Source organism: Puma concolor, chromosome D2 (genome assembly GCF_028749965.1).
Source record: "Puma concolor isolate L17-30 chromosome D2, mPumCon1.1.hap2, whole genome shotgun sequence".
In the NCBI taxonomy this organism is placed as follows: Eukaryota; Metazoa; Chordata; class Mammalia; order Carnivora; family Felidae; genus Puma; species Puma concolor.
In genome coordinates this window covers 35,185,010-35,210,571 of record NC_141677.1, presented here as the reverse complement: position 1 = coordinate 35,210,571, position 25,562 = coordinate 35,185,010, and the positions used below count along the sequence as shown (strand labels likewise).

The following is a 25,562-nucleotide window of genomic DNA, read 5'->3' as shown; positions in this document are numbered from 1 at the left end:
GACGGAAAATGGTAAGTCACAAGTAAAAATGAGGCTAATTGTTACATCTTAATTTATTTTATTTCTTTACAAATTAAAGATGCATTGAAAAATAAACCAATGAAGAGAAATGAGAGGTCCGGAGCAGGGGCATCCCAGGCTGGGAGCAGGCAAGCCTGGCCACCATTAAGCCTAGCCCTTGTCCTGCCCCAGCCAGTTCAGGTTGGAAGATAACGGTCGGCCACTCTGTCAATACCAGAGCTTGAGTGGTGTCCCGGCAGGAGAGAACAGAGCTCCAGCCACCTCTGCCTCTCCCCTCTCAACAACTCCCAGCTTGGAGAAGCAGTGTTTCCAGTGGGAGCTCAGAGTAGGATGGGGCTGGCTCTGTGAGGTATTGCAAATTGATGACCAGGCTCCCAACAGAACCATCCAGTGTTGGAGCCTCTCCAGCTGGGAAAGAGGCTGTTACCTCTCCCAGGTCTTAATATTCTTTGCAACTCACTTCCCAGGCTCATTCATCTCTGACAATGTGCCTCTATCCACTTAGTGATCACCAATCATTGCAGGAGACAGAAGAGCTAATCAACCACTCTCCAACTTTGACTTGGCTGCTGATTTCCAGGCCCAAAAAGGACTGACCAACCACTTTTCTCTCCACCATCTATGGTCTATACCCCAGCTCTTGTGCACCTGAATGTTTCGTCCCTAATATAGGAAGTTTTTGATGACACTGAGCTGAATTAGCCCCTACCCACCCCCGTATAGTACCCCTGGGATTCCCACTCCTTCCTGCCTGCCCCTCTCTTCTTGGAGGCTGGTCTAAGGGGACACATAATATTGCCAGAGTCTGGTTGCCTCCAAATCCCCCAATACCGAATCATATACAGTGAACTGAGAAACTACATTCATTACGACAGGATTAGCAGGAAAAGGAGGGTAAAGTGAGGGGATAGGGGCACCTTCCATCAGCAGGACATGACAGAGTGGTAGGATACTTGATTCCAGAAAGGTGTCTCCTTATACCTCCCCCTCCCCCCAGAGAGATTGAGGTCAGCTTACATGACTTATAAGATAATGGAACTGTTCCAATTTCTCTGCCATCCTGGTGTACTTTCTGGAAGCTGGCCTGGGACCCTATGCCATTTACCCACTTGCTCTAGCTCAGTAGCTGCCGAATTTCCTTGTGCATATGACAGAGAAAGTCCACATAGGATGCTCCCCCGCTTAAGCTCTTGTCTTCCACCAGGAAGTGCTTGAACAGCATCTCCAGCTTGTCCTCCTGTTTCACCACGATAAGCTATGGCCAGAAGACAGGGTCATGAGGCAGGGCCAAAAGGAATTAAACATGCCCTAAAATCCCATTATCCAATCACTTACTCCCACCCCCCATTCCAGGGGAGGACTTAACAAGGTAAGAAATGCAGAGTTTAGATCAGTGTTACCTTCATGTACCGTGACCTCTGTGCCCTTAAGCTATCAATGAGGCCTCGCACCTTCTTGGACAGTGGATTATCCAGAACTGGCAGAACACTCTGCAACACAAAATTCATTTATCCTTATGGTAAAATTCTCTGAGTCAAGGCAAAATGGGGCAGCAAAGAATTATTCATTATCTGAAACAAGCCTCGGAATAATGACAGCATCCCCCATCCCCTCCAAGGATTCCCTGCTATTAAAGGGGACTAGCATACAAACTTTACTGACTCCCACTCATATCACAAAATGCTTTTCCACACCCATATTCCCCTTGACTTCCTGCCCTCACCAAGCCACTGGTGATCTGACTGAAGGAGGAGACACTGAAGAGGCTCTGGACAACACCCTGTTGGACACTTGCTCCCACCCACAGGAAGAGGTTGAGCCCATTCTCCAGCAAGTATATATCCCCATTGCTCAGACGCTCTTCAGATGCTCGAACTGCTGGTGGTTCAGTGGCACTCTCAATGGGAGACTTTGTCTAGACAAAAGGAAGGGGCAAGAGGTTATTTACCAAGGGCCATAAGACAAGTTTGCCCCTCACCACACACACGTGAAATTTCAGAAAGCTAAATCAGTAACTCTTTCAGTGTGAAAATTATATCAGATAATGTAGGTTAGAAACAAATTCACTAGAGTCAACCACAGATAATATTAACCTTTCCCTTCCTCCTTCTATGATGCCCCTTTCTCAGTGCAATGTCTCACACCCCAGCCCTTAGTCGCACCAATGGTAGGAGCCGAGGATAAAAGAAGACATTGGTCTCGGCCACATCCATGGAGGTAACCAGCTGTCGGACGTAGGCACGGTCATCAGTAGTGACTTCAGCTCCAGGCTGCAGGACATCACTCTTCAACACACAGTTCAGGTAAACTGGGAGTAGCTTCATGCACTCAGGAAGGATCAACTGCGGGGATTATCAAAGTAAAGTTAATAATCATGAGAAGTCTCTCCCAAATGCAAAAATTTGTCCTAACAATTCCTCCAACATGCTTGTCCCACCTGTCCTGCAGAGGAGGGGCTGGCACAATTCTTTCTGTAACAGGCCAGGATCTGGGCACACTGAGTGATGAGAGTGTCACGAACAGTCTTCACAGGGCTATTTAGGACCCCCCGGTATGCTGGATGTGAAAGGGAGACAGCACAGTCACTGGCTAGCCACCCCATCACATGTGCTTTCCCACCATCACACCTACCCGGGAATGCTGAATCACCAACAACCACCTTTCTCTCACCCCAATCCCCCCTCGCCCTGCCTCTACCCTCACCAAACTTGGCCATGTAGTTGATGAGTGTGTCAGTCTCACAGTTTCGATACAGATCAGCCAGCTGGGTGCAGCAGTTCAGGGCCAGGTTGTGGATGCGGAGCCGTCGCTGCCCTGCACAGCTGGTGTAGAGCAGAGCACACTAGGGGAAGGGAGAAAAGGAGAATTCATACCCCTCCCTCACCAAAGCCCTCTGAAAAACTGCTCCTTTGCTAGATTAGTAAGATAGAGGAAAGACATGAGCCATCCCTTCCCCAGCCTCTTCTAGTCCTCTCCACCCACCTCTTATCCTCTTCCCTGCAGCCTATTTATATCCAGTACAATGAACTTGACAGTTCCTCCCCAACCCCTGCCTCCTGCCTGCTACCTGCAGGAGGGCTCCGCTCTCTTCATTGAGCCGATCATCATGCTTGAACTCCACAGTCACCGTCTTGTCCCCGTCCAGCCCAGCCAGCTCCACATCTGTTGTGTTGCTCATGTAGAAAGCCCCAAAGAAATCTACAGCACGGATACCTGAAGCCACATGGATAGAGTCAGGGCTACAAATACGACAGGTGCCACTTGCCTCCCTTCCAGATTTAGCCCCCAACCTGCTCTTCTCCAACCAGGACTGACCAGTGCTTGTCCGAACACGCATCACAGCATCAAAGCCAACAACCTTCTGTACGTCCCGACGCAGGTCACTCAGGAACCGTTCCTGGTCATTCTCCACCTGCAGCCCCCCAGGCCCAGAGTCACATCACTGACTACATAACACCCTGCAGATTATCTCCCTGCATCCCCTCCACTCTACAAGCTGCTGAATCATAGGAACAGTGACGATGATAATAATGATAGCTTTTAAGCATTTGCTACAAGCCCAGTACTACATTATTTTACATATAACTACTTATTCCGGATAATAAATCTTAAATATTAAAATCCCATTTTATAGGGGCACCTGGGTGGCTCAGTCGGTTGAGGGCTCGACTCTTGATTTTGGCTTGGGTGTGACCTCACGGTCATGGGATTGAGCCCTGCATCAGGCTCCACGCCGGACATGGAACCTGCTTGGGATTCTCTCTCCCTCTCCATTTGCCTCTCTATCGCTCAGAAAAATGGGGGGTTGGGTAGAAATCCCATTTCACAGATGAAGAAACAAAGAAAAAATAAGTAATTTCTCCTAGGTTATATAGTGAGTATTCTGGAAGGGCCAGAATAACAGCTGAAGACTGATTCCAACCCCATGCTCCTAACCACTACCCTTGTTACTCTCTTCTTTACATTATGGGGTCTTCTCCTCCAACAGTATTCCTATTAATGAGTCAGCAGTTAAAGAGCTGCTCCACACGTAGGCAGACATTGTCTGTCCGGCTTCCACCTGCCACCCAGAGTCCCATGCCCTACCTGAAAGCAAGCATATTTGTAGACAGAGCCACCAGTGAGCTGGGGTACAACAGAGAGCGTGGCCACATCCACATACTGGTTAGGGAAGAGGAAGAGGTCTACACAGCAGCCTTGGGCCACACACTCTTTGGCCAGGGTCTGATAGGCACCTGTCTGAGGCTGGAACAGAGTCTGGGAAGGAACAGGAGAAAACATTCGAATATCTCAGCTCTACCCTATTTGAAAACTGTATATTTAATATGGGATATTCAAATATATGTAAGACTTCAGATCTACCTCATAAGCATTTGCAGGAGTAGTAGAACATTCTCTTAAAAAGAAGAATCTATCAAGGGGCACCTGGGTGGCTCAATCAGTTGAGCATCCGACTTTGGCTCAGGTCATGATCTCACGGTTCATGAGTTTGCGCCCCACATCAGGCTCTGTGCTTACAGCTCAGAGCTGGAGCCTGCTTCAAATTCTGTGTCCCCCTCTCTCTCTGTCCCTCCCCCACTCACACTCTGTCTCCCTCTTTCTCTCAAAAATAAACATTAAAAAAAGAAGAAGAATCTATCGAGCGCTTTGGGATGAGATGGGGTAGAGAGGTGTGGGAGCACTGGAGAAGGTTGGCAGTCATGGACCTGACATGTGAAAGGGGAGAGTGTCTCATCCCAGTCCCCCTCAAGAAAGTTGAGAGTATTGCATTGTGGGGGCCCCTGAGTGTCCGACTTCAGCTCAGGTCATGGTCTCATGGTTTGTGAGCGTCAGCCCCACATAGAGCTCTCTGCTGTCATTGCAGAGCCATCTTCGGATCCTCTGTCTCCCACTCTCTGCCCCTCCCCCTCTCATGCTCACACTCTCTCTCTCAAAAATAAATACACATAAAAAAAAAAAAAGTACTACATTATGAAGAGTCACCACCTTCCTCTGTAATAGAAAGTTCTCCCCCCATCTCCCAATCCCACACCTTCTCCTTGTCTGTGTTGATCAACTTCCTGTCGTCTCTGTTCTTCAGTTTCCCTGGGGCCTCTGCAATGGGCAGGGAGGTGTGGAACAGAAACAGCTTCCCTGCACACTCAGCAGCCTAGGAAAGAGAGGACTACTTGTTCATTCTTTCCTTTATTCAGCTATTCATTCATCCCTTCCCTCATCATTTATTTGGTGCCAATTATGTCAGATACGCTGACTCATTGGGCAGTCATCAATCACTAAAGAAAGTTATATCCCAGGGAGTAAGATGGTCAGAAGAAAGTGAGGCGGAGAAGTTGCCAGGGTTCTAGCCTTACCTTTAGAGCCTCCATCCCAGCCTGGATAACTGGAGCAAATACTGTCTCTGTCTCTCTTGTGTCTGCAAACATTTCAGGAATCTGGTCCAATAAGCTGAAAAGATAGATGATGGGAGGCAATCAAAATTGCTATCCAGATTCAATGCCTTAGCCCTCAATTCACTGAAGAATCATGTTCCCCCCACCCCAGACTGAAAGCTCCTGAGGCACAGTCCCTGTCCATCTGCTGACCCCTCTGCTCGACTGACTTTCTCTGATTGTCTCTACCCCATTCCCACTTTATCCCCACAATCTGGCTCTTACCTGGTGATGACTGCCCGAGACTCACTGACATTGACCAGGAAGCCATCCAGCAGTGGCACAAACATGTCAGCCACATCAGATACAACCATCATCTGTGGCTGGGCCAATGAGCTTTTCACATTGTAGAAGTGGAGCACCTTATTATAGGTGACAAAGCCAACACGGATTGCTGACTCTTCTGCTCCACCCTCCCTGTAGAAGGTAACATTGTTACCCACACTTGGCCACCTTCTCCACCTACTGAGTCAATCAGAACCCACCCCCACCCCAGTGATTATCCAAAAAAAGAACCCTGGCTCCATAAGTCTCACCTAGGTAGAAAATCTAACAGTGACTTGAGCTCCTCACAGAGGAGCCTAACAAGACCACTTCTGATGGCATTGTAGGAGACATCAATCATGAAGATAAAGGCAGGAGGGCTGGGAAACTTATTGTTCTGCAAAGGAAGGAAATGTTGGGGAGAGAAGGGCATTGGTAAGCAGGCTAGTTGACTACAGAGAAGTCAATATCAGAGGGGACAATGAAAGGGTGAGGAAAATGAACACAGCAATTCTCAGCTGTCTCACTGTCTTCCACCCACTTCTCCTCCCCATGCTACTTTCTCTTACCTTGCAGTAATCTACAGTGGCCAAGAATTCATAAGAGCCCAATGATAGCTCAGGACGGTCATAAGCATCCACACGTTTGCCGGTATGATCCAGATGTTGAAAATACTGGGGGGGAACTGTGGGGAGTACGTCAGAATATTACTCAAATGTCCACTCTCAATCTTAGTAGTCTTGCACTGGCTAAGCTCACTCTACCACCCCACATCCCCATATGTGCCCTACTTCCACAGTTCCTGAATAAGGGAACCTTACCTATCTAACTAGAAAGAGAATAATGAAGATGCAATTCAGAACACCCCCCCCCCCCAATCCCAGCCTCTGTGAACATACCATCATTGATACAACTGCAAAAGCAGCACTGGAAGCGCCTCCCTCCCTCAATGAATTGCATGAAGGGGCACATATATGCTTTGCAGCGATTGCAGCGCAAAGGGCCAGATTCCCCATGGTCCACGACATACGGTGAAGCCTAAGGAGCAAAGGGGAGGGGCTCAGACAAAGGAAAGCTACAGCGGGTTGAGACATGTGGCAGTAGATGAAGAAGAACAACCTGGAGGGGAGAAGGGCATGGTTGAGATACCTTGCCTGAGGAGGGAATACAGTGAAAGGGAATGAAGACAAACAATGAGGGTACCAGGCACAGGAATGTCCCTAAGAGTTCAAATTCTATAGTCCCCTCTTCTTACTCCTCATCTCCACAATTCCCCTTCTTGAAAGAGAACTGTGAAAGTGGCCCTAACAAATCAGGGGCTGCTATAAGCATATAAGGAGAAAGCCAAAGATTCCCTAGGATTCTCGTTTCAGGCCCTATCTTCAATTCTCTTCACTCTTGCCCTAGGGATCTTGATTCTGCTTCCTTCCCCAACCAGGTATTTATGACACTGATCCTCCCCATCCCTGGATATCTGTGACATCTACCATTGTCTCAACTAGATGCCGTGCTACAGATAAGAGACCAGCAGCTAAATGTCTAACCATCCCCACTGAGATCCAGAGAGAAAGAGAAAAACACAGTGCAAGACAGAGAGGCAAGATGTAAAGTGAGCCAGTTATAGAGAAATCCACTCTAAATTCATTAAGCCAGGCATAAACAGACTTTCCCGCCAAAGCCTGGCAGAGCAGCTGACAAGTTCTCTCTCTCTCTTTTCTTGCTGATTTCAGGTATTGAGGTGAAAAATCAGGGCCCAAGCCAGATAAGAGAAGGACTATTGGACCCTGATCTACCTTTTTCCCTTATATGATTTCCTAACATTCCCTAACTCACCAGGGATGTTAGGACAGTATAGAATAAAAGTAGAATGATGTACCTGTAATCATCTGGAGATGACCGTAAGGCTTCTGCATTCAGCTGTCTCCTCCCCTACAAGTTGGCCCTGCCTCTTTTCAGTTTGTTTCCCATATGGACCATGCTCCCACCCAACAACTTCTTGGGCTTTTACTCTCATCACAACCACACCCATCAGGCATGGGCCCTTGGGTAGAAAGCTATTGAGGTACTCTCCCTTCCTGCCCAACCAGGACTTCTTTCATTGTGACTGCTAGAATCACTTTCAGGAAGAAGTCTTATGCCCCCTCTTTTCCTCCCCCCTCTCTTCCTCCCTTTCATTATACTCCAGTCCCTTCCCTGACTCACCTCCTCTGGTGGCAGCCTTGCCAGTGGCTTGATGACAGCTGCTAGAGGCACCTGGGCTTGTTTAGCCATGTCAGATGTGCAAGGGATATTATAGGATGTGCATCGGATGTATCGGGGACTTGCATTCCCTGAAGTAGGAGGTAGAAAACCTAAGTCAGATCACAGAATCCCTCTAGACACCAGCTCTCCATTGCTGATCCACCTCATCACCCCGACATATGCTAGAGCTGATGGCGGCTTTTCCCCTAGAGGGACTGGTCTCTGATTAAAGACTAACAGAAGCCCTATCCATAAGCTGATAATCTTGGAGAAAAGGCGCTCACAGGAAGGAATTAATACCCTTCTTACCTTGGTCTTTCACCAGGAAGTTGGTGGTGACTAAGGGTGGCACCTGGCCCCGTACTCCAGTAACAAATGGCTCTGAACCCCGGTTGTTCCTGTCATCCTCAATAACCTGAATCTGTAGAGAAGAAATGAAATGAGTGAGGGTGACACAAGAAAGGGAAGTACCAGGTCCTAGAAAACCAGGAGAAAGAAAGTCTAGAGCTACTGCACAGAAACTAGTAATTTGCTAAGAACACTTCATGCACCAGGCCTGCTCTCGTTCTGGAGATCACATAAAATGCTACAATGCCAATCTTCCGCTCTATAATCAGTAGCAAGATGCTGTACAGTCAACACTGAGAAAGGGCTTCTTTATGAATTGCCCTGACCCCCAATCAGTGGTGACCACCCCATTATTCCCCCCACTCCAGGAAAGTTCCAGCTCTCATCACAAACCTTCAAATATATCAGATTTCACTTCCCTCCCACATTACATGCCCCCCCCCCCACTCCTCTCACCAAGACACATTCTGAGTCAGAGCAGGAAAACAGACAACGATAACCATGTAAAAATGAAATCTACCTGGAATGACTCTACACTCAATGAAAGTAGAAGGGACAGGGTGAGGAGAGGATTAAACAGAAATGAACAGGTAAGGTGAGGAAGCAGATGCTGCCTTATTTTCAGGTAAGCATCCGTGTGTAAATATGGGAGAAGAGGATTAAGTACCCAATCCTTACAAGCCCAATCCTCAGTCCCCCACATTTTGACAGATCCAGCAAAGGAAAGGAAAAAAAAAAAAAGATTTTGCAAAGCTGGTAATCAGATCTTTGTGTAGGCTGATGACCTTTGGTCAGTACTTCAAGATGGTTTGTAAAACCAGAAAAAGTAAAGGGAGAATAAGACTCCATATTACATAGGAGAAAGAGTTGAAGCTTAGAAATATATCAGAGTCAAATAGACTCTCCAGATGAGAAAGTGGCCCACACTTTCCCAAACCAGTAGTCTCTTCCCCTGTGAGAAATACCAGTATCCCAGACTTTTACATTAGTAGTCACCTACCCAAAGTTTTTCCACAAGCTGTAGACATATCAGTCCCAAAGGGGAAGGACCTACTACTCAACTTTGTCCTGTTCCTTCAAATGTCACATGCAGGCTCCTGGAGGACCCAGCAGAACTAAAACCAAAGCTTAACATGCCACCTTACAGCCTGGTCTTCTACCACCCCATACTCAAGGCACTGCCAAACAGCTTGTTATTTCATTACATGGTGACTTGAGACATGCACATCCTTCTGGTTTGTAAAAGCGAGGGTCTAGAAGGACTAAGGGAAGAGGGTGGAGAGGGATGGACATGGTGGATGAGGTGAAGATGAGGTCACAGGCATGCATGGGTGGCATTAACACAGGGATGACACGCACACACACACCACCCCCTGCACTTACTGGACTAGGAATGGCATCGGGGTCTATTCTGTGCCTGGTTTTCTGCTGAGGAGGCAGCTCATTGAGTTGCTTTTAGTGTTTTAATAATAAAGGCAGCAGGGGAATACAGGGAGGGAGACAAAAGAACAAGAAGCAGATGTTACTTCTCTTGACCCTGATGAATTAGACATGAATAGCTGGAGCCCAGCTCATACTGCTGAAATCAGGCCCCCTCTAGGTCAGAAATTCCAGGGCTCTCTGGCCCAACACAGAGGCTGTAATGGCTCAGACTATGATGTAGAAAGATAAAGTGGCAAATAGGAAGCAAGTTTTAGAGAGAGGGGCTGAATGGGAGAAATCTTAAGAAGGAAGAAGAGGGATGTTCCCCCCAAAAGGCCAAACTCCCATCTAAGGACCGTGCTTATGCTTAAAGAAGCCTTTCCTCACATCCAACCCAGATTCTACTTCTCCCTGAAGGAGATGAAAAGGAGGGGCTGCTTAATCCTCTAGGGTCGCTCTTAGCCAAAATGGTCCTTCACCATGGTAATTCCCCAAAGGAAGAGGAAAGAGAACAGAATGGAATATGACAATGGCTAAGCATGGTGAGGTAACTGACATAGCAAATGTTGCAGACAGAACTATAAAATAGCCCCCACTTGGGAGTACAGTCCCAGCCTCTATTCCAAGTAGGATAAGGAAGCCCTAAGGATTCTGATGATGGCTGTAAGAGTGAAATTCACCCCCCTCCTGGGAGAAGCAGCTTCCCCACATTGCCCTTATAAACTGTAGATCACTTTTCCCCCATCCACACAGCAGGATTCTAGCCAACAAAAGTACTGGAGGTTTCTTCCTAAAACACTGTCCAACTAGGGACACAGAGAAACCAATGAGGCTTTCCTTCTCTTAACACCTACCATCAGAGAATTCCTACCAGATCTACCCATTAAGAAGACTGCTATCCTACTAAATCTAAAAGGACAAGACCTGGACCCAGCTACTACTCCACAGAAGGGTAGAGGTTACCATGCTATGTCCAATAGTGACAGAAGGCAGTACTCAACCCAGCTGTCTACTGACACTGCTGATCACTCTTAGCTTTGCTTTCTTCCCTGCCCAGCTATAGAGTAAAAGTGCCCCCAAAAGATTTCTGGGGCCTCAAGTTCCAGTTCAAAGAGTCAAAAATTACATCTAGGTTCTATACCTAACAGAAGATAAATGAAAAGGGAAAATAATCAGAAAACGCTAGGCAAACATCTCATCTAGGTTGACTCACTTATCTGGCAGCCACAAACTCCTTCCCTAGGACCACATAAGTATCTACTTACAGGGCTTGGGATGGCATCAGGATCCAGGCGCTTAGGAGGCAGTGGTTGAGGAGGCCCAGGCTGACTGCCAAAAGTGGATGCTCCTGGGTAGGGACTTCCATAATTGGGCTGAGGGCCCCTGGCTGGTCCAAAGGAACCTGAAAGACAAGGGCACAGGTTGATAAATTCAAAATCCCTGATGTCTTCTTAAGGCCTCAGGGAAATGACTAGACTCCTATAAGTATAGAGGTAATGAACATTCAGAGAAAGACCACACTATCTGAACTAAAAGAAAAAAGAATGTCTTATAAATCCTGCATCCTAGTAATAATACCCTGAAGCTACCCATCTAGTTCACCACTTAGCAAGCAATATTAAACAAACAAAAACACCTGAATAGTTGAAGCCTTTGGCTTCTAGACAGACCTTGGGAAAAACTTACCATTTTGTTGCAGCTGATAGCCTGGCTGCTGGGAGGAGTGCATAGGTGGTGGTGGTCCTGGGGGCCCAGTCATCTGGCTGCCAGGAGGCAGAGCTTGAGGAGGAGGTGAGGACACATGGTTGGGCTGGCTCACAGAGGGCCCCCCAAAACCCTGTCCAGGCAGGAGTGGACCAGTCATCGAAGGCATCCGAGGACCCCCTGAAGCTGGGGATGTGAAGCTGGAGGCCTGTGGTGGGGCAGATCGCTGGGGAGGCTGGGCCCCAAGATGACCCTGGCCCTGGCTAAGGGGAGGAGCCTGGCCCTGAGGATAGGAGCCATACAGACCAGAGTTGGGGAAACTTCCTGAGGCTGAGGCCAGCGATGTTGGTGGGCCTGAGAAGTAGAAGAGATACAGTCAGAACCCTAGTCATTTTGCCTTCCCCTTTCCACATGAGAGGGGCAGGAATGACCATTCCTATCAGCTGGCCCTCAGAAGCACAAGAAATAAAAGGGATTCGGGTATACACCAGAGTCTGATGCTTTTAAAAAGAAGGGGAAGGTAGGGGCACCTGAGTGGCTGTCAGTTAAGTGTCCAACTTTGGCTCAGCTCATGATCTCACGGTTTGTGAGTTCAAGCCCCAAAATCAGGCTGTGCTGACAGCTCGGGGCCTGGAGCCTGCTTTGGATTCTGTGTCTCCCTCTCTGTCTGCCCCTTCCCACTCACACTCTGTCTCTCTCTCTCAAAAATAAATAAACATTAAAAATATATATATTTAAAAAGAAGGGGAAAATAACAATCCTGGGGTCATCAGTACTCACCATAGCCCAGCCCCACAGGGGGAAGGGCTGGAGCCACAGCACCACTGATCTGCATTCCTGCCAGCTGAGCAGTCACCTGTGCACTTGTCGGGGGAGGGCCAAAGGGCTGAAGCACAGCTGGCTGGCTGACCACAGGGGCCAATGGGACTGACCCAAATGGCTGAGACCCAGGGAACCTGTAAATACAAGGAAGGCAGAGGTAACAAGTAGGCTAGGAGACCCTTCAAAGTTGGCAGGAGCTCCACATCATACAGGAAACTATACTGTTCTACAGCATCTTCCTGTCATCCTGGGCTCTTTTATGGCTTCATGTTTTTGTATATTTGTAGATGTATTACATTCCTGATGATCCACACTATGATTATTCATGGAAAATCTTGTTTTCCATTAGGTTCACTCCACAAACATATGCCAAGCACCCTCAGATCAGGTATTATTTATTCTACTAGTTAGATTATCACCTCCTCTGACTCAACAGAGTTAAACAATCAAAGTACTTATTACTTTATCCTGGCTAAAGGTGTTAAGAGCAGAGTAAGTCATCTTAGTTTGACATTCTGTACTAATCAGAAAGATGATGCCAGCTCTACCAGAAAGGGACCAGGAAAACAGGACACAAACCAGAGAGCCTTCTAGCCAGGTTTATCTAGCAAAGCCTCATTACTTGGATAGCAACACTGGACATTCCCATGGTATCAGATGGCACATTAAAATATAAATACAGGGGCGCCTGGGTGGCGCAGTCGGTTGAGCGTCCGACTTCAGCCAGGTCACGATCTCGCGGTCCGTGAGTTCGAGCCCCGCGTTGGGCTCTGGGCTGATGGCTCAGAGCCTGGAGCCTGTTTCCGATTCTGTGTCTCCCTCCCTCTCTGCCCCTCCCCCGTTCATGCTCTGTCTCTCTCTGTCCCAAAAATAAATAAATGTTGGAAAAAAAAAATTAAAAAAAAATATATATAATATAAATACAAAATCATTCCAGTAGCATTGCATATCAACTAGTAACTAAAGTGGTGTTTTGGGGCGCCTGGGTGGCGCAGTCGGTTAAGCGTCCGACTTCAGCCAGGTCACGATCTCGCGGTCCGTGAGTTCGAGCCCCGCGTCAGGCTCTGGGCTGATGGCTCAGAGCCTGGAGCCTGTTTCCGATTCTGTGTCTCCCTCTCTCTCTGCCCCTCCCCCGTTCATGCTCTGTCTCTCTCTGTCCCAAAAATAAATAAACGTTGAAAAAAAAAAAATTTAAAGTGGTGTTTTATGTTGATATTACTGCAGAAATCTACAACATAGATTATACATAAAAGCTCCATATGAGATTTCAAGAGTGAATCAAACTCTTCACAACAATAATCAGTTACACTTAAATTCTGATTTATTCTTCCTGCTTATTTTCTCTACTAAACAACTTGTACTTTATTATATTTTGTATAATAAATATAATATATTTATTATATTAGTCTTGTAGTTTAACACTTTTCTTTCATTCATTCATTCAATTACTATTTTCTGAGTGTTGTGCTAGTGAACCTTATCTCCCTGAGAGAGCAGCTCTGCATTTGTTGTCCTTTGTTGGGCTCTGCATTTTTTGTCTTCCATAGCACCAAACATACTGTTAGCTCCATAGCCTAAGCCCATAAATCCTTGTCAGAATAATTATATTTCATGGTTACTACTCCATTAATATGGATAATACTATCAACTACCCAATGTTATTCCATCACATGCCTGAGTAATAATACCACCTTATCTCTAAGTAGCGTTACAACTTATAAAGCATCTCTAAGTGCTTTATTTAATGTAATCCTCACAGCAAAATGAGGACACAGCAGATAGAAAAGTAAGACATGAAGAGTGTAAGTGGCAAACTAGGCTAGAACTAGAGCCCAGACCTGATCTTAGTTCAATGTACTTTACTGTTTAATTATGAAGTGTAACATAAATAGAAAAAAAAAAAAACATAAAACAAGTATTTACTGTTGAATAATTATAATACAAATACCAATGTAACTAAAAACCAGGTCAAGAAATAGAATACATTAGCACCCAAAGGCCCAGTGCTCCTCCCCTCCATCACAGCCCTCTCTCTTCTCCCAGAGGTAACCACTTTCCTAACTTCCTAATAATCATTCCCTTGTCTTTAAAACAACATAGTTCAGTTCTGTCACTTTTTAAAAAAATATTTTATTTATTTTGAGATGGAGCACAAGTGGGGGGTGGGGGTGGTGGGGAGACAGGGAGAGAGAGAGAGAGAGAGAGAGAGAGAGAGAGAGAGAGAGAGAGAATCCCAAGTAGGCTCCACACTGTCAGCACAGAGCCCAATATGGGGCTCAATCTCACAAACAGCAAGATCATGACCTGAGCCAAAATCAAGAGTTGGACGCTCAACCAACTGAGCCACCCAGGTACCAGTTCTGTCACTTTTTTACACTTTTGTAAACAGAATCACTTCACATATACTCCTTGAGTTTTCCTCCTTTTGTTCAACCATGATTATGAAATTCATCTATGCTGTTGCATGTAGCATTTCCTTTCATCACTAAATGTTAGTCTGCTAAATTAATATGCCATGATTTACTTAAGTATTTTAATGTAGATCTCTAGGTTTTTCTAATTTTTTAATATTACAAACAATGTTGCTATGAACACTCATATATCTGTTTATATACATGAATTTTTCATATATATATATATATATATATATATACATGAATTTTTCTAAGGCATGTATCTATGAATGAGTTGCTGGGTCATAAGGTATGTATATCTTTATTTTTTTTTTAATGTTTATTTTTGAGAGACAGAGAGAGAGCAAGCGAGCACAAGTGGGGGAGGTACAGAGAGAAAGGGGGACAGAGGATCCCAAGTGGGCTCCATTCTGACAGCAGAAAGCCCAATGCAGGGCTCAAACTCACACACTGTGAGATCATGACCTGGGCTGAAGTCACTCAACCAACTGAGCCACCCAGGTACCCTGTTATCTTTAATTTTAACAAATAATTCCAAGCTATTTTCCCAAAGTAGTTGTTCTAATTTGCATCCGATCACCGGTGGATAAAGAGTTCCTGTTATTCTGATAGTCCAGCAATATTTGGGACTCTCACACTTTTTAATTTTGCCACTTTGATGGATACATAATAGAATAGAATCTTGTTACGGCTTTTGATTTGTACTTTTCTCATTATTTATGAGGTTGGATAGCTTTTTAATATGTTTCCTCTCTTTTTCAAAATATCTTATATTGTACTCACACTACTTGTGATGATGTGAGATGATAAAGTCCCTACGCGATGAGATGAAGTGAAGTGAATGATGTAGGCATTGTGAAGAAGTATTGAGCTACTATTGACCCTCTGACAGTATGTCAGAAAGAGGATCATCTGCTTCTGGATTGCAGAAAGGGAGACTACTGTAATGGTTGCTTAAGGTTGAGAGAGTGGGGGACTGAAGAAATAGCTAAATAATGGTAGCTACTGAGCTAAAGGATATGGTGTTTTTTCTTGAGGTGATGAAAATATTCTAAATTGTAATGGTTGCACATTATCTGCGAATATATTAAAAGCCATTCAACTGTACACTTTATTTTTTATTAAGTTTATTTATTTTTGAGAGAGAGAGAGCACAAGCGGGGAGGGGCAGAGAGAGAGAGAGGGAGTCAGAGAATCCCAAGCAGGCTCCACGCTGTGAGCATAGCCTGATGTGGGGATTCAAACTCACAAACTGTGAGATCATGACCTCAGCTGAAATCAAGAGTCAGACGCTCAACTGACTGAGCCACCCAGATGCCTCTGAATTGTACACTTTAAATGGATGAACTACATGATATGTGAATTATATCTCAATTAAGTTGTCTTCAAAAATGCAATCAAATAAAATTGCCCTAAAACCTCAGACCTCCCTCAAGCTTTTGCTCCTTCTTTAGCCAAGCATTACAAAAGAATTGGTCTATATTCTATCTCCATGTCTTTAGTTCCTATTCCCTTTCTCTTTAAAGATTCTTCTTTCTGGGTTAATTTTCCTTTCTTTCCTTAGTCTATCCCTTGATAATTTTCTCAACCAAGGTCGATACATGGTAAACTCTCAGTCAGTTTGTAAATATCTGTATTTGTACTCTCTCTTAGCCAGGTACATAATTCTACATTGACAATTGCATTCCCTTAGTCCTTTCAAGGCACTAGTCTACTATCTGCTCTCTTTTAATAGTCTCTATTTAGTCTAATCAATTTTTTTTTTTTTTTCTCTCTGAGAATCCTTTACAGCCTGGGTTGAGGGAGTGTGGTTGTTTCACATTTGCTTCTGAAAGATACTCCAATGATATCGCCACCCAAGATGACATTTTTTAAAAAAGCTTTGAGGGGCGCCTGGGTGGCTCAGTCAGTTAAGCGGCCGACTCCGGCTCAGGTCATGATCTCACAGTCCTTGAGTTCGAGCCCCGCGTCAGGCTCTGTGCTGACAGCTCAGAGCCTGGAGCCTGCTTCAGATTCTGTGTCTCCCTCTCTCTCTGACCCTCCCTCGTTCATGCTCTGTCTCTCTCTGTCTCAAAAATAAATAGACATTAAAAAAAAAAATTAAAAAAAAAAAAAAAGCTTTGAAAGGGGTACCTGGGTGGCTCAGTCGGTTGAGCGTCCGACTTCAGCTCAGGTCATGATCTCACAGCTTGTGAGTTAGAGCCCCGCGTCAGGCTCTGTGCTGACAGCTCGGAGCCTGGAGCCTGCTTCAGATTCTGTGTCTCCCTCTCTCTCTGCCCCAACCGACTTGCATTCTGTCTCTGTCTCTCTCAAAAATAAATAAACATTAAAAAAAATTTTTTTTAATAAAATAAAATAAAAAAACTTTGACATGGGGCACCTGGGTGGCTCAGTAGGTTGAGCGTCCAACTTCACCTCAGGTCATGATCTCATGATTCGTGAGTGTGAGCCCCCCATCGGGCTCTGTGCTGACAGCTCAGAGCCTGGAGCCCGCTTCAGATTCTGTGTCTCCCTCTCTCTCTGCCCCTCCCCCTCTCATGCTCGCTCTCTCTCTCTCTCTCTCTCTCTCTCAAAAATAAATAAACATTAAAAAAATAATGATAATAAAAATAAAAAAGCTTTGAAACACAATTTGTATACCATTAAATTCATTCCTTTTAAGTGTACAATTCAACGATTTTTTGTAAATTTAGAGCTGTGCAACCATCACCAGAATCCAATTAAAAAATTTTTTTTGATGTTTATTTTTATTTTTGAAAGAAAGACGTATATGTATATATATCTAGTATAGATATATATAGTATATGTTTTTAAATTATTACAGAATGAGGAGACTATATGCAAAATTTTAAAAAGATACTGTTTTTAGTAATCACATTTGTGATAGTGTTAGTATTGTTGTACTGAGACTGCTGTGTACAATAAGGGATAAAGTAAATGAGAAATTATGGCATATTTCAGTATTCTAATTCCATCATCCCCATAGCCTTAAGAAAAAGAAGAGATACAGGTATAATAGGTTAAGTAAAGGCTCTGTAGTCTTGAATTGGAAGTACAAATTTAAACATGTATATGTAGATATCTATAGATATGTAGATATGTGTTTCCTAGCTATGCTTACTGTAAAGGCCCAGGAGTGACCAATCAGTCAACGTGCCTAGTGCCCAGATTACGGCCACAAAATGTCATTTATCACCACCAAAATAAAGGATTTCTTGGGAAAATGCCTAATTCCTGGTCTGGGGCTTAAAATGTGTAAGACAATCCTAAGACATCTTATCATTCTCAAAGACTACTAGGGCCATGTCAGAAGTACTCAGGAGTCAACTTGAAGAAGCTCCCATTGGTCAAAGATGGAACACTCTAAACTTCAATAATGATGATAATTGCAGTGGATTGAAACCCATCAAATATGTTTTTTTTAAAGTTTATTTTGAGAAAAACAGAGAGAGAGAAAGAACCTGAGTGGGGAGTGGCAGAGAGAGAGAGAGAGAGAGAGAGAGAATCCCAAGCAGGCTCTGTGCCACCAGTGCAGAACTCATGAATGCAAGATCATGACCTGAGCTGAAGTCGGGATGCTTAACCGACTGAACCACCCAAGTGCCCCAAAACCCATCAAATTTGTTTAAATTCAGGGTGCCTGGGTGGCTTGGTTGGTTAAACATCTCACTCTTGATTTCAGCTCAGGTATGATGTCATGTTTTGTGTGATAGAGCCCCGTGTTCAGCTCTGGCTGACAGCATGGAGCCTGCTTGGGATTCTTTGTCTTCCTCACTCTCTCCCTCAAAATAAATAAATAAAAACTTTAAAATATATATATGTTTAGGAGCATCTAGGTGGCTCAGTTGGTTAAGCGTCCAACTTCGGCTCAGGTCACGATCTCATGGTTCACGAGTTTGAGCCCAGCATAGGGCTCGCACAGGGCTGCTGTCAGCACAGAGCCTGCTTCAGATCCTTGGTCCCCCCCTCTCTCTGTCCCTCCCCTACTCTCTCTCTCTCTCAAAAATGAATAAACATTTTAAATAAATAAAAATATGTATGTTTAAATTTGTAAATTCGAAATAACATTAAAAAAGAAGAGGTCACCTTCAGTAGGTAACAAAGGACCAATTCATTCCCTTATAAACTTGGAAATAAAGGTAAAGAAGCAAGCATTTAACCTATAAGAGCTGCACAAGTAACCAAACAACACAAGAGGAAAACTGTAACAGTATTCAAACAATTAAATGAAAAACAAAAGAATTCAAAAGTATCACCATTTTGAAAACCCAAGGAATTAATATACATATGTATTAAGCTCCAACAACTGCTAACATTACAAAAAAAAGACAAGATATTAAGAAAGCAAGTCTCTGGATCCAGCTGCCAATTTGCAGAGAATACAGAGAAAAGAGGAACATGTTGAACTGTAATATGAATTTGGAACCAGAAGAATCAAGACTGTGGGAAACTCTTCAGGTCAATTGGCTTCAGTTCTTCAACAGATAAACAGAAAGAAAAGAAAGAGATGGAGGATGGCGGGTGCCTGGGTGGCTCAGTCAGTTAAGCATCTGACTCTTGATCTCGGCTTTGATCATGATCTCACGGTTTGTGAGATTGAGCCCCAAGTCTTGGGATTCTCTATCTCCCTCTCTCTTTGCCCCTCCCTCGCTTGCTCTTTCTCTAAGAAAGAAAGAAAGAAAGAAAGAAAGAAAGAAAGAAAGAAAGAAAGAAAGAAAAGAAAGAAAGAAAGAGAACCTATCAACTTAAAGACACATCAAATTGTTTTTTGGTTTTTTAAACAGGCAAAACTAAACTGTGGTATCTAGGGATGTACATTTGGGTGTAAACTATTTTAAAAAACACAACAAAGTGGTTACTATAAGAAGATAATCATTACTCATGAGGATAAGGAGAGAGTTATGACTCGGGCTCTGGGCTGATGGCTCAGAGCCTGGACCCTGTTTCTGATTCTGTGCCTCCCTCTCTCTCTGCCCCTCCCCCGTTCATGCTCTGTCTCTCTCTGTCCCAAAAAAATAAATAAACGTTAAAAAAAAATTTTTTTTTTTAAATAAAAAAATAAAAAAAAAAGGAGAGAGTTATGACTGAATTGAGGCACGTGGAAGGGGCTTTTGGGGCATGTGGCAGAGTTCTTCTATTTCTTCATCTGGGTTGTAGTTACAAGGGTATTCACTTTACAATAATTTCCTAAGCCATACATTTGTTCTGTATGGATTTTTCTGTATGTGTTTTATATTATAATGAAAAGATCTATTGCATAAACAAACAAATAAATGTAAATGTGTTTCTCCCCAGCTTAAAACTCTCCAATGGCTTCTCACTCCAACTAAAATCAAATTTATACTTCCTACTATGACTTACAAAGCACTACATGATACGGCTCTTGACTATATTTCTACCTTATCTCCTCCACACTCCATTCTGCTCTAGTCACGGTGGCATTCTTGCTCTTTCTCACACCCACTAAGTTAATTTCTCCATCAGAGCCTTTACACTTGTTTCCTCTATCCAAGACATTCTTCTCCCAGATCTTTGGATAGCTCCCTGAGTCATTTCACGGAAGTTTCAAACAGCACTTCAGGGAGGCTCTCCTTGACCAATGTATTTAAAACAGCTCCCTACCTCCTCACCAGACATTCTGTATATCCCTACTCTGTTTTATTTCTTATTTATATTTGTCTACTTGTTATCTTCTGTGTACTCCACTAGACTATAAATTCCACCAGGGCAGAGATTCGATCTGTTTTGTTTGCTGCTTTATCTCCAACCTGTAGAACAACATCCAACACATAATAATACAAAATAAATATTTTTGAGTGGCTGAATGAATGAATGAATTTCTTATACTGCTTCTCAGTGTTTTCTAACACACAAGATTAGGGAGCACTTCCCAGGGTCTTTCCGATGCTAACATCTGATGCTAAAAATGTATATTCTGGACACCCAATAAAAATGTCAGAAAGTGACTCTTCCATTACCACACACCCTACTCACAGTTATACTTTATCCTTTGTTTACCAAAAAACAAACAATAGTCCAACAGAGATGACTTGCCTTCCCTTAATGGACTTCCATACAAAGACAGGTGTTTATTGGATCATGTACCACCAAAGTTTTTATCATTTATGTGGTTTTTCTTTGAGTATCTTTCTTTTCAAAACTGGTCACACCCAAACTTATCCAGTAAGTCCTACTAACTGCCTGATCTAGAGGAAAGGGAGAAGTCAGAAGAGACATAAATAATTCTGAGATCCTTTCTTCCTGTTTCTCCCTGAGGGCAGGCTCAGTATGATTGCAACAATTATTGAAGATATATGTCTAGTCAAGAAAAAAACTCAAGTTCACAGAAAGAATATACAAAAGAACTCAGGTACGAAGATGGGTTAATGATCTATGGAATAGACAACAGCAGCACCCATAATCTGGAAAAATGAAAACAAAATACAAAAAAGTAGAGGGAAGAGAAAAAAGGACCTAAGAGAAAGTCAAGAAAAAAGAAACAGGCCCTCATCCATTCCTAATCCTTCTAATTTCATCAGACCGATTTTAGGTTGACCCAAATACATACCTCTGCATCTGAACAGTGGAGCTCGGCCCATTCTGTACATCTCCTTGGCCAAACTGGCCATAAGCAGCCTGGCCACAAGGGGCCTGTGCTGTTGAGGCTGGAGGTGCCTCTGAAGAAGGTGGGGCTCTTGACACACCTGAGGGTAAAGGACAGAAACTAAGCAATTGGGAAATAACTTTCTTCTCCACCCTGAGCAAGGAATATAAAGCAAGAATTAATAAGCTCAGAGCTTCACTGGCCCAGTGCCACAGCTTTGATATCAAAAGGATACCATGAACATGCAACTCCAGCTACAGCAGATTCTGAACATGGACGCCCAGTCAGAGAGTCTCCACTCTTCTAGACAGATATACTATACGTGAAGCTGTAACTAGAGCCACAAGAACATAAGGGCTTCCTGCAATCACCATACACTTTCATACAATCCAGGACAGTCTAATGTTCTTAGCCTAGACAAAAAGTCAACTCTTTAAAAAAAAAAAAAAAAAAAAAAAAAAAAGATTTTATTTTTAAGTAATCTCTACACCCAACATGGGGCTCAAAGTCACAACCTCAAGATCAAGAGTCGCATGCTCCACTGACTGAGTCAGCCAGGTGCCCCAAAAAGTCAACTCTTTTAAGGAAAAGATCCTACTCCAGAACTCAGAAACTTTGAACATATGAGAAAGGTAGTACAGAAGGTGATCAAGTAATAAACTGAACTAATTTGTAAAGACAGGCTCCTGTTGGGGAGACTATTCTGCCAACCTCTTTTTCGTATATTCTACTTATCCTAACCATCCACTTCTAAGTGTTGACATTCCCAATATTACATGGCTCAGGAAAGTAATCTCAGGTTGGAGACTCTGCCCAGTGGTTCAGTCAGGACAGCTGACTTGCCATCTCACTAGTGGTGCCACCTTTGTCTTCACAAAAGCTGTACCCCAGCCCTTTTGCTCCTCAGAGCTCCTATCAAAGCTATTTCTACTACCCCCGACCATCCTTTCTGAATACTATCCCCAACCATCCTTCCCACATGAAATGCAGGGAATTAGTTACTCGGCACATCATTTTGGAAATGTTGCTGACCCCTGTTCAAACAATTGTTTTTCTTTTGCTCTGTTACTCAATAGAGATTAGACAATTAGACAATTTAGAACCTGCCTACAGGTTAATTAATCTGAACCTGTTCACTAGCCATCCCAGAACCAGATAGGTTTTCCTTTCAATAATAAAACTTCCCATTGAGGCAATGCCAAACTCCATCCTGATAAGCCAGGACATGACAGATCAGAGGTGGACTCTGTCCAGCCAAAGTCTCAACCCAGAATAAGGCTCTTCCAAAGACCTGAGACCTAATCTCACCACTTGACAATTTTTTTTCTCAAAATCATAATTAAAACGGTAATACTTCATTCATTTCCCAAATCTTACCTATGCTTTCTTGGTGCCTTCTTTTTCCCATATCCTTGTATGGAATTTACTATCTTAAAAAGTTATGCATAAAGCATTTGGCATTAACTCTTCAGCTAGCCTAACCAAAGATCTGCTGTTAACCATTTTCCAAAAAGCCTTATGGACAGTCTGTAGAGTACCAGCTGCTCTTCTTGAAAAAGCAATGTAAAAGGCAAACACTGATCCTAAGGCAGCAGATTAGTCTTCTCTTATTGTCCTGATATTACAGAGCATCTAAGAAGCAGAGGAAACTCAAGCAAAGGCAAAAAATGGTATCAGCAGAAAGATATGAGAAGCACCAAAATTTAGACACACAAACACCACACTTTTTATCCACGAATTAGTTTCCCATGTCCCAGGGTCATTTATAAATAGAACCATTAATCCAATGACAGGTATTACCAATATACATGCAGAACAAGTGATTTCAGGGAGACTTTAGGTCAACAGGAAATATTCAATCCTGGTCACAGGCTCTGAAAGAGCAGTGACCACAACCTTTCCATCCAGCTGTGAACAAAGCAGCCAGTTGAGGCTATACATACAGGATGACACTCACATGAAATGAACTGCCACTGAACCTGGAAGATGTGCTTGATTAGATGTCTTAAGGCAGAACTTATGTAAAAACAGGGAAGGGAAGACTGCCCACAGAGTTCTCGTAACCGAGAGCCAGAGGCACGTTCCTCAATCCCAGTCATCCCAACTCTCTAGGCAGCTTCCGTAAGGCAATACCACCCAGCTTGAACACTACTGATTCCCCTCCTAAGCTCAAAGGAAACTTGGAAACATACCTGGGGGAGGTGTTTGCTGATAGCCTGGTACTGGGCCATTGTAGGCTCCATAGGAAGTTGGGGGTGCTGTGGACCCTGGTTGCCCACCATAGCCAGACTGATGATATCCTGGGTAGACAGGCTGGGGCTGCCCAAATGGCGGCACAGGTGGAGCTGACTGGTTGACGTTCATTATGAGTGCATCCCCAACTTGGTCTCACCTAATAGATGAGAGAGAAGAGAGATATTAGTCAAAATCAACTTCCTAAAGAGAGAACAACTATTCAGGGTAGAAAGTATAGATAAAAAAAAGGACTGACCTTATCAGGCAGTTATCAGCCTAATTGTTCCCATACTACCACAAGATCTTTGTAATTTTCTGCCCCAGCCAGTAGCCACATTACCTCCTCAAAGTAAGGATTTGTTACTGTGAACCCCATGCTTTGTCACTGCCAGGAGGGTATAAATTTCAACTTCAGATAGGCCCCATTGGAATGGGGAATAGCCTCCATTCCCCAGTGGTATGATTTCTAGTGTCTAGTCACACAAGGAGTCCTGCCACTGATGAACTACTGTGATATTATAAGTAAATGAAACAATGTTCCCACTTTCCATTCATTCACCCTAGCATCCATTCATTCAACAAACACTGAATACCCTCTAAAGTGCTAGTCATTTTCCATCACTCAGGCTACACATACAAAACAGATCAGTTAAATTCCCTCCTTCTCAAAAGACAAATTCTAGAGTAACTGATCAGAGAAATAAATTCTTTGGCTGAACTGCAATAATTCAAATGCTACTCCATCCCCAGTCTTTCCACCAAAAGAATGTATGGATTTGAAAACTAAAGCATTAAAATCATTAAATGCAAAGGACACCCAAAACTCTAGCAAGGTAACAGACACCAGTAAGTGCAGGCCAGGAACAAAAACTTCTCACAACAACCTAGGAAAACAGTTCAAGGATCAATGACAAAGATTTCATGTAAAAAGATCATTCACCTATCCTTCAAGCAGAGGGACTTCAAGCAGATTTGGAGTATTCCAAATCCCATCACTTCTCCCAACTATCCCGTTTCTGCTCTCCTTATGTTTGTCATGAATATAGGCCACCACTAAAATTATGACAATCTCACCCAGCAACAGAGGAATGAATGTGAGAGCCTTTCCGGGGTCCTTCCAAGAACAAGACTATCTGATCACATCTGAACGCCTTATCGTTCAACTACCCTATACACAGATGGGGCACAGGAAGCAGGAGAGTTCACAGATGCTGTAGTGGAACAATGGGCCTCTCCCATTTGCTAAAGAGGGTCATCTTGATAACAGAAAAGCTGAGCTGCTCCTGGACTAGAATTCTTTAATCTTAAACCCATCTCAGGAGCTGTTCTTCCAAATCCTAAACCTTGCACAGGTCACAAACACTAAGCTTGACAGATGTCCCCTGCCCCTGTATCTTCCTAAATCAGTGTGGGGGCGGGGAGCGGAGGAAAGGAGCTTCTTCGCCAGGAAATAATCTCACACCCAAGAGTTTGGAGTAAGGCTCAAGTCTGGACTTCATTCTGGGTAGACAGCCGAGGGTGACAACCCAGGGGGCGGGGCAAGCTTCCTAGAACTCTGAAGGTAGTCGAGCTGTGGAGGCTGGGAGCGCCGGGAATCAAGACCAAGAAGTCAAGCTAGCTTCTCGGGCCACGACGAGAGGGCTGGTCCATTAAGCATGGAGATCGAGAGTCTCGCGCCCTTCAACAGGCTTGGGGCAGGAAGCGGGAGCCGGAATCTGGGCCGGGAGGAGAGAAGGGAGGGTCTAGGACTGATTCAGGATTGTGGATGCGTGAGGTGAGGGTCTCTCTCCGTGCCCCGCCCCCAGGCTCCTCCCTTCCTTCTCGGACGGGACCCCGATCAGGCCAGTGATACCCCGGCTTCTCCCCTGCTGTCCTACCCACCAACCTCCCGATGCCACTCCTCACCCGGCTCCAGATCCAGGTTCGACTTCGTTCCTAACGTCAAGGATCCCAGGCCCAACTTCCGGTTCCGAGGGGGCCTGAGCGTCGCCCCCGGAAGCTCCTCCCCCACGCTCCAGGGCCGGACACTCCTTCTGCCACGTCTGCAGTAGATGCGCG

General features: G+C 44.3%; 1 protein-coding gene across 5 annotated transcripts; it reads right to left on the bottom strand.

Moving 5' to 3' along the window:
- Window positions 1-35: 35 nt before the first annotated feature.
- On the bottom strand, window positions 36-25,562 carry SEC24C (SEC24 homolog C, COPII component). 5 transcript variants are annotated; one of them, XM_086680017.1, is made up of 24 exons: window positions 25,410-25,562; window positions 23,462-23,661; window positions 21,234-21,369; window positions 12,210-12,385; window positions 11,412-11,783; window positions 10,991-11,127; window positions 9,687-9,755; window positions 8,265-8,376; window positions 7,917-8,044; window positions 6,614-6,752; window positions 6,284-6,399; window positions 5,987-6,111; window positions 5,676-5,867; window positions 5,373-5,466; window positions 5,054-5,170; window positions 4,108-4,278; window positions 3,337-3,433; window positions 3,089-3,234; window positions 2,725-2,863; window positions 2,459-2,577; window positions 2,184-2,363; window positions 1,745-1,936; window positions 1,422-1,511; window positions 36-1,276 (listed from the first exon to the last, which is right to left on the bottom strand). In XM_086680017.1, the coding sequence occupies exons 2-24, from the start codon at window positions 23,631-23,633 to the stop codon at window positions 1,136-1,138; spliced, it is 3,360 nt and encodes a 1,119-aa protein (XP_086536143.1). In that variant the 5' UTR covers window positions 23,634-23,661; window positions 25,410-25,562; the 3' UTR covers window positions 36-1,135. The 5 variants fall into 5 exon arrangements, with proteins under 5 accessions (XP_086536143.1, XP_086536146.1, XP_086536145.1 ...); XM_086680020.1 differs by having other exon boundaries at window positions 11,412-11,504; XM_086680019.1 differs by lacking the exon at window positions 25,410-25,562 and adding an exon at window positions 24,967-25,328.